The sequence below is a fragment of the Mauremys mutica genome, chromosome 8 (genome assembly GCF_020497125.1).
Source record: "Mauremys mutica isolate MM-2020 ecotype Southern chromosome 8, ASM2049712v1, whole genome shotgun sequence".
In the NCBI taxonomy this organism is placed as follows: domain Eukaryota; kingdom Metazoa; phylum Chordata; order Testudines; family Geoemydidae; genus Mauremys; species Mauremys mutica.
In genome coordinates this window covers 42,159,452-42,173,606 of record NC_059079.1, presented here as the reverse complement: position 1 = coordinate 42,173,606, position 14,155 = coordinate 42,159,452, and the positions used below count along the sequence as shown (strand labels likewise).

General features: G+C 43.2%; 1 protein-coding gene across 3 annotated transcripts in view; it reads left to right on the top strand.

Moving 5' to 3' along the window:
- VAV3 (vav guanine nucleotide exchange factor 3) overlaps positions 1–14,155 on the top strand; it is a 235,071-nt gene that overhangs the window by 198,117 nt on the left and 22,799 nt on the right. For all 3 annotated transcript variants that reach the window (XM_045028140.1, XM_045028141.1, XM_045028142.1), the window contains one exon: positions 5,576–5,641. In XM_045028140.1, the coding sequence (XP_044884075.1) occupies positions 5,576–5,641 (66 nt within the window). The remainder of the gene's footprint in view (positions 1–5,575; positions 5,642–14,155) is intronic.

Below are 14,155 nucleotides of genomic sequence, written 5' to 3'. Positions count from 1 at the left end.
TTATGCTGCAAAACGTCTGTTAGTCTATAAGGTGCCACAGGATTCTTTGCTGCTTTTACAGATCCAGACTAACACGGCTACCCCTCTGATACTTGATACTTATTAAAGTTAGATAAAGCCCATTATAAAAAGCAGTCTTGATTAGTCGCTAACTAGAGGTGATACCTGATGGGGAGGATAGGTGGTAATGATAATTGCAGTTGGGTTGTATAGGAGTCCGACCAGCTGATGCTGTGCTGAGTCAATACATTCTTTCAGTTGCCCTACACCAGCATTTGCCCACTTTTGGCTTTGCTTCAATATAACTCCATCCAAGTAGACTTTCCAGAAGACTGTGAACCCAGGGCTAAGTTTAGGAGGATTATCTTAAATTGAATTTTTCTGGCGAATTGACTGTCCTGAATGTTGTTAAAAATTCATTGCCAGTGTGCATGGGATGTGGTCCCATTTGAATCTTTGTTCTAAACCATCTTTGGTCTATTAAAAGCTTTTAGATGTTAGGGGCACATGAGGGATCTTGCTCATTTACTTTAATATAAATCAGGTCAGGATATTTTGAAAAGAAGCTTTGGTTTTGGGTTACTGCATCAATGCAGCTCTTAAATTGACTGTATTTATCCATCTGATCATCTGGCAAATTTAAATCATGCTGACATCAGAAATGGTTTATTTTCCCAAGACGTTGTGAGGGTGGTGATGGATTTGAAAGGAAATGTCCAATATCTTTAATGAGGCTTTCCAGCATAAATCTACCAGATCTCTATCAGGGAAGACACTCTGTGCCCCCCAGATCTTCTATTTCAGGCTCCCTGATTATTGAAAGGATTAGTGCTGGGACAACAAAATATTAAGTAGTTCTTTGAGTGCTTGTTCACGTCCATTCCAATCAGGTGTGCGTGCACTGCGTGCACGGTCGTCGGATAGTTTTCCCTTAGCAGCTCCCATCGGGTCGGCTGTGGAGCCCCCTCGAGTGATGCCTTCATGGCACTCAAAATATGATCCTGCAGACCCCCCCACAACCCCTCCTTCAGTTCCTTCCTACTGTCCGTGAAGGCCATTGGAACAGTGCTCACTTGCTCAGCAAGTGCTCCCTTAGCATTCTTCTGTTAGTCATTACAGTGTTATAGTTAATGTAGTATAGATAGTTAGTTTAGATAGTAGGTTGGGAACGGGGTCTCTCCCCAATCCCTAGCCCCCCTTGGGCTCTCGGGCATGCCATGAGCACAAGGCTTTAAGCCCTGCAGTGCTTGTAATAAACCTATGCCCATCCATGACCCCCACGACTCTTGTCTAAAGTGTCTGGGTAAAGTGCACCAAACTGAATGGTGCAAAATCTGCAGGGCTTTTCATCCAAAAAGGAGCATGATTTCCAACTAAAACAATTGTTAAGGGAATCTGCTCTCCGCCCACAGCCAGCTGCGGACCGCCAGGACCCGGCACCGGGCACGCCCATACGGAGTGCTCCAGCATCCGTATGTGACATGGTGCCGAGGACTGACTGTACCACAAGAGACCCTCGGCACCAGCACTCCCTGGCACCGCACCCAGGGATAATGGCCCAGCACCGCTCAACTTCCCTGGTGCTGCACAGGAGAAACAAGAGGGTGCTTACCGGTACCGATATCTGCAGGACTGTCAGGGGATGCACGGGTGCACCCCAGAAAGGACCCGGTGCCAAGTCAGCATGAGTCGGTGCCATTGACTTTGGTACCCCACAGGGGACCGTCGAGTCCGGAACGGAGCAACTCTTTGACAGGGCAGTGCCAGGTGGAGGTGTTAGAGCCATCCTCCACCCCAGACACTTTCAAAGCCGCCAAAAACCTCATCAAGATGGTGGCTGGATAGCCCCCAGCTCTCAGGGACAAGCCTCCAGTGCCGATAAGACCAGTACAGTCTAGAAGCAAGGCCGCTATGATGCAGTGCTCGCAGTCCCCAGCTCAGTGCCATACACGGTGCCGCTCTCAGTCACCTTCGCCGCGGCACTGCTCATCGGCACCGAGCCCCACAAGAGCACCTCCAACACCGGCGACGCAACACTCTCCTCCTCAGCACTGAGGCCAGACCGATCCCTGGTGCCAACAGAGGATCAGCACCGACCCGCAGCACCAGGCCTTCATCCTTGATCGCTGGCACCGGATACCCGCTACCGGTCCCCATCATTGGATCCCAGGCACCGGTCCCCAGCAAGATCGTCCAGACACCAGTCCCCCAGTTCATGACGGCACCGGTTGTCGGTGCCTGGGCCCTCGGCACCACCATGGTCCTCGCGATCGGTATCTGCTTTCTCGGAGTCTGATGCCAACTTGTACAACTCGATGCACAGATGACATAGGTCCAAGAGGCAATGAAGGAAGATGCTGGCAGCTGCAGTGGCCCTTTTGGACCCCCTGGACTTACCATCAGGCCGAGGGTACCTTTTCAAGGGGGTTGAGATCAGTAGCATCAGAACACCGGCCACCCCACTCTCCTAGGGACAGGCCTACACCTCGGGGATCCGAAGCTATTCTGTCTCAACTGCCCCTTCAGTCTCCAGTCGCAGCAGAGGCGACCCCAAAACGAGACCAGCCACAGAGTCAGGATACAGCATCCCAGGCACTAGGTAACTGCCACAGGGGTGTTCACTGACCAAGAGGAAGTCAGAGAATTGGAGGGGTAGGAGGACCTGGTATCCCCTCTGGCCTCCTTGTCCTCTTCCCCGATGAAGCTGCGGCAAGGGCGTCAGCTTCGGGCCCTCCTCCGATTGACCATAGGGCATATCAGGACCTCCTTAGGCAGATTGCCCATCACATGGGGTTGCAAGTGGAGGAGGTGGCCGAGGACCCCATTGTAATATTCTCACTCCCAAAGGTCCATCACGAGTAGCTCTGCCTTTGATCAAAACAACAAAGACCATTTGGCAGACCCCAGCCTCGATTCTGCCAACCGCCAGGGGTGTCGACCCATTCGCCGCCCAGAGCAACAAGAAGTGCCCAATGTTCTGCTCCTTCCAGAAACACAGCCTGGGTTCAATCATGGATATGTTTCTGCTACTCTGGGGACCACTTCATGTATTCCTTCCCATCGGTCCCACTTGTACACAAGGTGCTGCTCAAGATCCACAGGGACACAGTGGAGGTGATTCTGCTGGCCCCTGCGTGGCCCGTCAACATTGGTACACCATGCCTCTGCAACTGTCAGTGGACACCCCAATCATGCTACCACTCTACCCCGATCTGATCACTCAGGACCACAGTCGCCTCCATCACCCACACCTCCAATCCCTCTACCTCATGGCCTGGAAGCTTCATGGTTAAACCCCATGGAGCCCCTACATTTGGAGCCAGTAAGGGAGGTTCTGCTCGACAGCAGGAAACCTTCCACCAGGGCTACTTATCTAGCCAAGTGGAAGAGATTCACTTGCTGGTGTGCCCAGCAACACCCCCCCCACACACACTCCAGGCATCTATACCATTCATCCTGGAGTACCTTCTGCATCTCAAACAGCAGGGCCTAGCTGCAGCATCCATCAAGGTGCACCTTTCTGCTATCTCAGCCTTCCACCCAGGAACGTCTGGACGCTCTGTATTAGCTAATCCATGGTAGGATGTTTCCTCAAGGGCTTGGAATGCATATATCCACAGATTAGGCAACCAATTTTTGCATGGGACCTTAATCTGGTCCTCACCAGGCTCGTGGAACCCCCTTTTGAACTGCTGGTGACTTGGTCCCTGCTCTATTTGTCATGGAAGGTGTCCTTCCTGGTAGCCATCACATCAGCCAGACGGGTGATCAAATTAAAGCTCTGACCTCTGGCCCACCCTACACAGTCTTTCACAAGGACTAGGTACAGCTCAGGCCTCACCCAGCCTTCCTCCTCAAAGTAGTGTCCCAATTCCACACTGGTCAAGACATTTTTCTATCCATCTTCTATCCTAAGCCTCACACCAGTACCCAGGAACAGAGGCTGCACTCACTGGATGTTCAGAGAGCGCTAGCATTCTACATTGAGGGCACAAAACCATTCAGGAAGTCGAACAAACTGTTCGTGGTGGTAGCAGACCGGATGGAAAGACTCCTGGTCTCATCTCAAAGAATATCTTCCTGGATCACATCCTGCATCTGCACATGTTACAAGTTAGCCAAGGTCCCAGTCCCAATTCTTACAGCACATTCCACAAGGGCACAAGCCTCGTCAGCTGTGTTCCCGGCCCAGATCCCGATACAAGAGATCTTCAGCAACAACTTGGTCATCGGTGCATACGTTTACCTCTCACTATGCTATCACCCAACGTGCCAGAGATGACGCAGCATTCAGCAGGATGGTGCTCCAATCAGTGATTCCTTAACTCTGACCCCACGTTCAGGGTAGAGCTTGGGAGTCACCTGATTGGAATTGACATGAACAAGCACTTGAAAAAGAAAAGACAGTTACTCACCTTCTCATAACTGTTGTTCTTCAAGATGTGTTGTTCATGTCCATTCCAATACCCACCCTCCTTCCCCTCTGTCGGAGTAGCCAGCAAGAAGGAACTGAAGGGGAGTCAGGTTGGCAGGGTCATATATTGAGCGCCAGGAAGGCACCACTCCAGGGGGCTCCACAGCCAACCCGACGGGAACTGCTAAGGGAAAACTTTCCGATGAGTATGCATGCAGCACGCGCACACCTGATTGGAATGGACGTGAACAATACATCTTGAAGAACAGCAGTTGTGAGAAGGTGAGTAATCGTCTTTTTGCAGTACATAGCACTTACATACTGCAGTGCTTTGTCATTCAAGGGTCACAAAGTGCTAGGTGGGTCAGTATTGTTATCCTCATTTAGCGGTGGGGAAACTGTCACACAGCAGAGATTATATGACTTGTCCAAGGTCACATTTTCTTTGCTGCAGTGTTTACTCAAGTGTTGCCCCTAATACACGACTCTTCACTCAAGTGTGGTGGTGCTTTTAAATCAAGTTGGCTGAGGGCACAGGCTGCTTCTTGAGTTAACACAACTCATCAACTGCTAAAGACTTGTCTGCATGGGAAGCTAGTGCCCAGCAAGCTACAATGTGAATTTACAGCACTAGCTACCCTGCACTTACTCTGCATATGGACAATCTTACCATGCATCAGAAGTGCCTCTGTGTGCTTTAGGTTAATATGCTTTAAAGTGTATTAAGCTAACCATCTTAGCTTGCTGCTCACTAACTTCCCTTGCAGGCAGGCCCTAACACAATCACACTGTACAGCTCAAGAGTTACTTTGCGGCATGGTTGCTCACACTTCAGAGTAGTTAACTCGAATGTAGGTAACTCGAGTTAACTCTACAATGAAGATTTAATCACATGAGTCAATGACAGGATTGGGAATTAGAAGCCAGATCTCCGGAGTCTAATCCTCTCACCCTATCTACCAGACCACTCAGATTTAACCATTTGTAATTATTACTTAGTTACAGAAGTCAAGAAATTATTACTTTATAAAATTTGAGTAAGACTGGCACTGAATTTTAGAACTTTTGCTGTTTGTTTATTTAAATGAATCTCTGCATACAGGATTGCTTCCAATCTACACAGTCATTTGCTCACAATGGGAACTTTTTGTCTATTTCTAGGGTAGAAATCTAGTCACAGGGGAGCTTGGCTACTTTCCAAGTGATGCCGTAAAGCCTTGCCCATGTGTAAGTACAAATGTTTAATTGTCTTTGTCAGTATAATAGTTTCCTCAGGAACATTCATAGGAAAAGTTGCCTGGGTCATACCACGATTTCATTAATCCTACCTTGTGGGAAGCATTATTTTAGTTTTTGTGTTTGTATGTTACATTCAATGTTGTTTAAAAATATAACATTCTAATGCTTTTGGTTATTGGATTTAAATTGTAAGTGTTAAGGAAACATGCTCAAGAGACAGATTTTAACTTTTGGGAGTTTAATAAATTAAATTGTCTAAAGAGTTTTCAGATAAATACAATCAGACAATAGAACAAATATATTGTGCAGTAAAGCTGTTGGGTTTTTTACAGTGAGATGAAAATGCTGTGGTTTTAATCTGTTTCCCAGTCACTTTGGGTTACAGAGAGAGATTACACCATAAATAGTGAGTTTAAAAAAAAACCCATAAAAGTAAAAATAGAATAAAGAACAAACAAATGAATAAATAAACCCTCCAACCAGATCTTTCAACATACTTCTGTGTCCCTGTATGCTTTGACCTGCCTGTGTTTTGTGTTAAGAGGACAAATACTCTCAAAATACTAAAAACTGCAGCAGGATAACAATAAGAAAAAATAATTTACAGTATAGCTTCATAGACTGTAGGGCTGGAAGGGACCTCGAGAGGTCATCGAGTCCAGTCCCCTGCCCTCATGGCAGGACCAAATACTGTCTAGACCATCCCTGATAGACATTTATCTAACCTACTCTTAAATATGTCCAGAGACGGAGATTCCACAACCTCCCTAGGCAGTTTATTCCAGTGTTTTAACCACCCTGACAGTTAGGAACTTTTTCCTAATGTCCAGCCTAAACCTCCCTTGCTGCAGTTTAAGCCCATTGCTTCTTGTTCTATCCTTAGAGGCTAAGGGGAACAAGTTTTCTCCCTCCTCCTTATGACACCCTTTTAGATACCCGAAAACTGCTATCATGTCCCCTCTGTCTTCTCTTTTCCAAATTAAACAAACCCAGTTCTTTCAGCCTTCCTTCATAGGTCATGTTCTCTAGACCTTTAATCATTCTTGTTGCTCTTCCCTGGACCCTCTCCAATTTCTCCACATCTTTCTTGAAATGCGGTGCCAAGAACTGGACACAGTACTCCAGTTGAGGCCTAACCAGCACAGAGTAGAGCGGAAGAATGACTTCTCATGTCTTGCTCACAACACACCTGTTAATGCATCCCAGAATCATGTTTGCTTTTTTTGCAACAGCATCACACCGTTGACTCATATTTAGCTTGTGGTCCACTATAACCCCTAGATCCCTTTCTGCCATACTCCTTCCTAGATAGTCTCTTCCCATTCTGTATGTGTGAAACTGATTGTTCCTTCCTAAGTGGAGCACTTTGCATTTGTCTTTATTAAACTTCATCCTGTTTACCTCAGACCATTTCTCCAATTTGTCCAGATCATTTTGAATTATGACCCTATCCTCCAAAGCAGTTGCAATTCCTTAGAGTTTGGTATCATCTGCAAACTTAATAAGCGCACTTTCTCTGCCAATATCTGTGTCGTTGATGAAGATATTGAACAGAGCTGGTCCCAAACCAGACCCCTGCAGAACCCCACTTGTTATACCTTTCCAGCAGGATTGGGAACCATTAATCTGATAAGAACAGATACAACTTTAGATAATGCTTTCAACTACTCTCTAATACGGTTATCCAGCCAGTTATGCACCCACCTTATAGTAGCCCCATCTAAGTTGTATTTGCCTAGTTTATTGATAAGAATATCATGCGAGACTGTATCAAATGCCTTACTAAAGTCTAGGTAACCACATCCACCGCTTCTCCCTTATCCACAAGACTCGTTATCCTATCAAAGAAAGCTATCAGATTGGTTTGACATGATTTGTTCTTTACAAATCTATGCTGGCTATTCCCTATCACCTTACCACCTTCCAAGTGTTTGCAGATGATTTCCTTAATTACTTGTTCCATTATCTTCCCTGGCACAGAAGTTAAACTAACTGGTCTGTAGTTTCCTGGGTTGTTTTTATTTCCCTTTTTATAGATGGGCATTATATTTGCCCATTTCCAGTCTTCTGGAATCTCTCCTATCTCCCATGTTTTCCAAAGATAATAGCTAGAGGCTCAGATACCTCCTCTATTAGCTGCTTGACTATTCTAGGATGCATTTCATCAGGCCCTGGTGATTTGCAGGCATCTAACTTTTCTAAGTGATTTTTAACTTGTTCTTTTTTTATTTTATCTTCCAAACCTACCCCCTTCCCATTAGCATTCACTATGTTAGGCATTCCTTCAGACTTCTCGGTGAAGACTGAAACAAAGAACTCATTGAGCATCTCTGCCATTTCCAAGTTTCCTGTTACTGTTTCTCCCTCCTCACTGAGCAGTGGGCCTATCCTGTCCTTGGTCTTCCTCTTGCTTCTAATGTTGTTGTTGTTGCTTCTAATATATTGATAAAAAGTCTTCTTGTTTCCCTTTATTCCTATAGCTAGTTTGAGCTCATTTTGTGCCTTTGCCTTTCTAATCTTGCCCCTGCATTCCTGTGTTGTTTGCCTATATTCATCCTTTGTAATTTGTCCTAGTTTCCATTTTTTATATGACTCCTTTTTATTTTTTAGATCATGCAAGATCTCGTGGTTAAGCCAAGCTGGTCTTTTGCCACATTTTCCATCTTTCCTACCCAGCGGAATAGCTTGCTTTTGGGCCCTTAATAGTGTCCCTTTGAAATACTCTCCTCAGTTGTTTTTCCCCTCAGTCTTGATTCCCAGGGGACTTTACCTATCAGCTCTCTGAGCTTAACAAAATCCACCTTCCTGAAATCCATTGTCTCTATTTTGCTGTACTACCTTCTACTCTTCCTTAGAATTGTGAACTCTATGATTTCATGATCACTTTCACCCAAGCTGCCTTCCACTTTTAAATTCTCAACGAGTTCCTCCCTATTTGTTAAAATCAAATCTAGAACAGCTTCCCCCCTAGACGCTTTTTCAACCTTCTGAAATAAAAAGTTGCCTGCAATGCAATCCAAGAACTTATTGGATAGTCTGTGCCCCACTGTGTTATTTTCCCAACATATATCCAGATAGTTGAAATCCCCCATCAGCACCAAATCTTGGGCTTTGGATGATTTTGTTAGTTGTTTAAAAAAAGCCTCATCCACCTCTTCCACCTGGTTAGGTGACCTGTAGTAGACTCCTAGCATGATATCACCCTTGTTTTTTACCCCCTTTAGCCTAACCCAGAGACTCTCAACACTTCTGTCTTCTATGTCCATCTCCACCTCAGTCCAAGTGTGTACATTATTAATATATAAGGCAACACCTCCTCCCTTTTTCTCCTGTCTATCCTTCCTGAGCAAGCTGGTACCCATCCATACCAACATTCCAATCATGTGTATTATCCCACCAAGTTTTGGTGATGCCAACAATGTCATAGTTGTATTTATTTATTAGCACTGCCAGTTCTTCCTGCTTATTACCCATTCTTCTCGCATTTGTATATAGGCATCTAAGATACTGATTCGATCTTGCCTCTCAGTTTTGCCCTGACCCTCTTTTCTCTCTGCTATTATAGCCCACGCTCTCTCCTGTTTCCTACCCATCTCCCAGGTCTCCATGTTCTCCACTTACCTGTGGGCTTTGCTCACCTGTCCCCCGTTGAACCTAATTTATAGCCCTCCTCACTAGGTTAGCCAGTCTGTGTCCAAATAGGGTCTTTCCCCTCCTCAAAAGGTGAACGCCATCTCTGCCTAGCAGTCCTTCCTGGAATAGCATCCCATGGTCGAGGAAGCCAAAGCCCTCCTGGTGACACCATCTTCGCAGCTAGGCATTCACCTCCACTATGCACTTGTCTCTGCCCGGGCCCCTACCTTTGACAGGAGTATGATGTACTCATAATGTTTTCTATGAGCATGATAATATATTGTGCACTCCTTCATTGTGACTTTCCATAATACTTTGGATCAGATCACCATTGTGTTACTCCAGATTTAATGTAGTATAACTCCATTGAAATTAGTGGAGTTACATCGGTATTAAACCAGAATAATACAATGGTTAACCGGGCTCCCTTGCTTTGCTGTACACATGCTTTAATTTGGTTCAGAACTAAATTCAACTCTATTAATCTACTTTGATTACAACATTCAAGATATCATGATGGTACTGTTGTTAGGTAGAGTCATCGTTTAATGGATACAACTGTTTTCACACATTATGATAGGCCTTTAAGGTTTAGATCAAACCTTAGCTCCAAAATAAATCTCTACATTAGTAATACATCATAATATTGTTTAACAGCAGATCAACATATCTTTTACCATTTATAATTAGGGCTGTCGATTAACTCACGCAATTAACTCAAAAAAATTAACTGCGATTATTTTTTTTCGTGATTAATCGCGCTGTTAAACAATAGAATACCAATTGAAATTTATTAAATATTTGTGGATGTTTTTCTATATTTTCAAATATATTGATTTCTATTACAACACAGAATATAAAGTATACAGTGCTCACTTTATATTATTTTTTATTACAAATATTTGCACTGTAAAAATAATTAACAAAATAAATAGTATTTTTAAATTCACCTCATACAAATACTGTAGTGCAATCTCTTTATTGTGAAAGTGTAACTTACAAATGTAGATTTTTTTTTGTTACATAACTGCACTCAAAAACAAAACACTGTAAAACTTTAGAGCCTACAAGTTCACTCAGTCCTCCTCCTTGTTCAGCCAGTTGCTAAGACAAATTTGTTTACATTTACAGAAGATACTGCTGATTGCTTCTTATTTACAATGTCACCTGAAAGTGAGAATAGGCATTCACATAGCACTTTTGTAGCTGGCGTTGCAAGGTATTTACGTGCCAGATATGCTAAACATTCATATGCCCCTTCATGCTTGTCCTCTGGAATGGTGGCCAATGCTTCCATGCTGATGATGCTTGTTAAAAAAATTTAATTAAATTTGTGACTGTACTCCTTGAGGGAGAATTGTATGTCTCCTGTTCTGTTTTACCCGCATTCTGCCATATATTTCATGTTATAGCAGTCTCAGATGATGACCCATCACATGTTTATTTTAAGAATACTTTCACAGCAGATTTGACAAAATGCAAAGAAGGTACCAATGTGAGGTTTCTAAGGATAGATACAGTATTCAACCCAAAGTTTAAGAATCTGAAGTGCCTTCCAAAATCTGAGACGGACAAGGTGTGGAGCATGCTTTCAGATGTCTTAAAAGAGCAACACTCTGATGCAGAAACTCCAGAACCCGAACCGCCAAAAAAGAAAATGAACCTTCTGCTGGTGGCATCTTACTAAGATGATGAAAATGAACGTGCATTGGTCCGCTCTGTTTTGGATCATTATCAAGCAGAACCCGTCATCAGCATGTCTTCTGGAATGGTGGTTAAAACATGAAGGGACATATGAATCTTTAGCACATCTGGCACATAAATATCTTGTGGTGCCGACTACAACAGAGCCATACGAACACCTGTTCTGACTTTCAGGTGACATTGTAAACAAGATGTGGCCAGCATTATCTCCTGCAAATTGTAACCAAACTTCTTTGTCTGAGCAATCGGCTGAAGTAGCACTGAGTGGACTTGTAGGCTCTAAAGTTTTATGTTGTTTTATTTTTGAATGCAGTTATTTTTCGTACATAATTCTACATTTGTAAGTTCAACTTTCATGATAAAGAGATTGCGCTACAGTACTTGTATGAGGTGAATTGAAAAATACTATTTAATTTGTTTTTCACAGTGCAAATATTTGTAAGCAAAAATAAATAAAGTGAGCACTGTACACTTTGTATTCTGTGTTGTAATTGAAATCAATATATTTGAAAATGTAGAATCAACCAAAATATTTAAATAAATGGTATTATATGATTGTTTAATAGTGCGATTAATCTTTGTAATCGCTTGACAGCCCTATTTATAATCTCACAATCCTGTTCAAAGATACTTGTCATGCCATTGTTACTTTACATTTAAGGCTATGTCTACATTATGCAGCTCTTAGCAACACGGCTGTGCCACTACAGCCATGCTGCTAAAAGGCGTGCAGTATGGCTGCTGTTTGTCAGGTTTTGTCGTTCAGTTGCCAGTGTAGACATAGCTTTAGTCCTGTTAAACAGAGTGACAAAGCAGATGCCCGATAAAGATAATATACTACTCATCAAAATATTATGTAACAGAGCTTAACTTTTTTTGTAACCCTATTACTATATTTTATTAAGCATAAAGCTGTGGCAGTTTAGTGTCCCACAGTCATGCTGGATGGCGTTGGGCACAGTCAGCACATGCCTTGAGCTAGTGTCAATCACTGGAGCTGCCCTGTGGATTTGGAAACACCACTCTAGGGCAGTACCTAAGATAAATATAGGGGGCTACTGTAAATACTGTGGAGACCATATTTATTTATCGGGCTAAATCAGCTCATTTTGAGAGAGTACGACCGTAGTTTAAAGTGGGAAACTCAAAGTTAAGGAAACTCTTCTGTTAAAGCTACCAAGGCAACACAAAGATTACTTAGTGTCTAGTGACAGAGCTTTCTGCTAAATTTAGAAATATACTATTAAGCAGAGGATTGGTTGAAAATAACATGATTTTACAGTATGAATAAATATTATTCCTGACATGTTAGCAACCAGAGGCATAAACTGACGAGAAAGATGAATTGATTCTTCACCACTGCTAACCTGGAAGGGCAAAATATAAACATCTTCTTATGACAAACAATGCAGTTAAAGATACCGAAACATCTATCAGATTTTTAACGTATTATAACTTGTACTATTATTAAGTGTTACAGTCTTTACAACCGGACAATATAAAAATGCCCAGAAACAGCATAAAATACATATATCAAAAGGTTTTAGGAATGAATATTGAATGAAAAACTGCTGAGTTCCAGAATATCAAATTCCAGTCCCTTCTCAGCTATAGCTATAAATGCTTTATTCTTCTTGCAATATGCAGTATTTGTCAGCAGACATTTTTATACCATATGAATAGTATCAGAGTCTGTGTCTTTTGTTCAGTTTTCTCATTGCGGTTGCTTGGATTTGGATGTATAACACAGTGCAAGCCAACAGCTTCTAGTACAATGTTTGATTGTTTTCATTTTTCTCTGCAATGGACAATCTTTACTTCACAACTCAACACACTCAGGGTTGAAAAGGATTAATGATTGCTGGTGTTCTAGCTGTCTGCAACCAAAATGACCTGCTATGATAGATGAGCCAAACCAATTTAGAATTTCAGATTCCATCCAATATAGGACTGTATGCTAATATTCAGGGAGGGTAGTGGTCTTCCTAATTGCCACTACTGTCCTGCCACTGGTACACTCACATCAAGTAATTTGAACTACTTTCCAAACTTTATTCTAACAATACAAAACATTCAAAATGGAAAATTCTGTAGGCTAACATAATTATAGAAGTATCTTACATATAAAGACTGGCTTTATATACACTGGGCTTTTTCCTGACAGTTTCTGAGTGGAGCAGCTTCACTAATGATAGGAAGGTAGGAGTGCTAGCTATCAGCATTTTTAACGTTTAGACCGTCTCTCAGTCAGGTGGGAATGATGCCTGAGCCCTATCTACTACGCTGTTGGTAGCAACGGCTTAGCTGGCTTTGTTCTGATATAATGCTGCTTTATTTTCCTAGGGCTTGGCTACACTTACAAATTTGCAGCGCTGCAGCAGGGTGTGAAAACACACCCTCTCCAGCGCTGCAAATTGCGGCGCTGCAAAGCACCAGTGTAGTCAAAGCCCCAGCGCTGGGAGCACGGCTCCCAGCGCTGTCCGTTATTCCCCACAGGGAGGTGGAGTACGGACAGCGCTGGGAGAGATTTCTCCCAGTGCTGGCGCTTTGACTACACTTAGCGCTTCAAAGCGCTGCCGCGGCAGTGCTTTGAAGTGTAAGTGTAGCCAAAGCCCTGGTGCTTGTCAGAGGTTCATGTAGGGATACGAGAGAATGTGTCACCAACTAAATCCCAGCCCATGTCTGTTGTCGCTAAGCTTTGATGCAATGGTGTTACAAATGGACAGTACACTTTTTGAATTTGTGTAGGCTGTCATGGCTTTGGAGTCCATTATAGAGTCACAGCTGCTCTCTTTCTTGTTCTCTTACAACATATATTGGCATTTGGCTAGCAATAATTCCATTCCTGATCTCTTTGCATTTTACAGAAGCCTTCCATTGTTCTGGTTAACTCTTGCCCTCTCTCCCCCAATCTCTCTGCCTAGTCTAATTGCTTTTTAACACCTTCCTGGGTGGGAGATTTATTATCATGCAAATAAATAGGTCACTCTATTCTTAGAGCAGAACTCTTTAACATATTGACAACAAATTCACACTAGTGGCGCCTTTGTGCTTTGGGGAAAATACAGTTTTCGGTGATAATGTAATACAGATTGTCAGCATTAAAATCATAGATTCAGGTGCATTCAAATAAGACTAAGAGGCTGGTTATCTGTCCAAAGTACC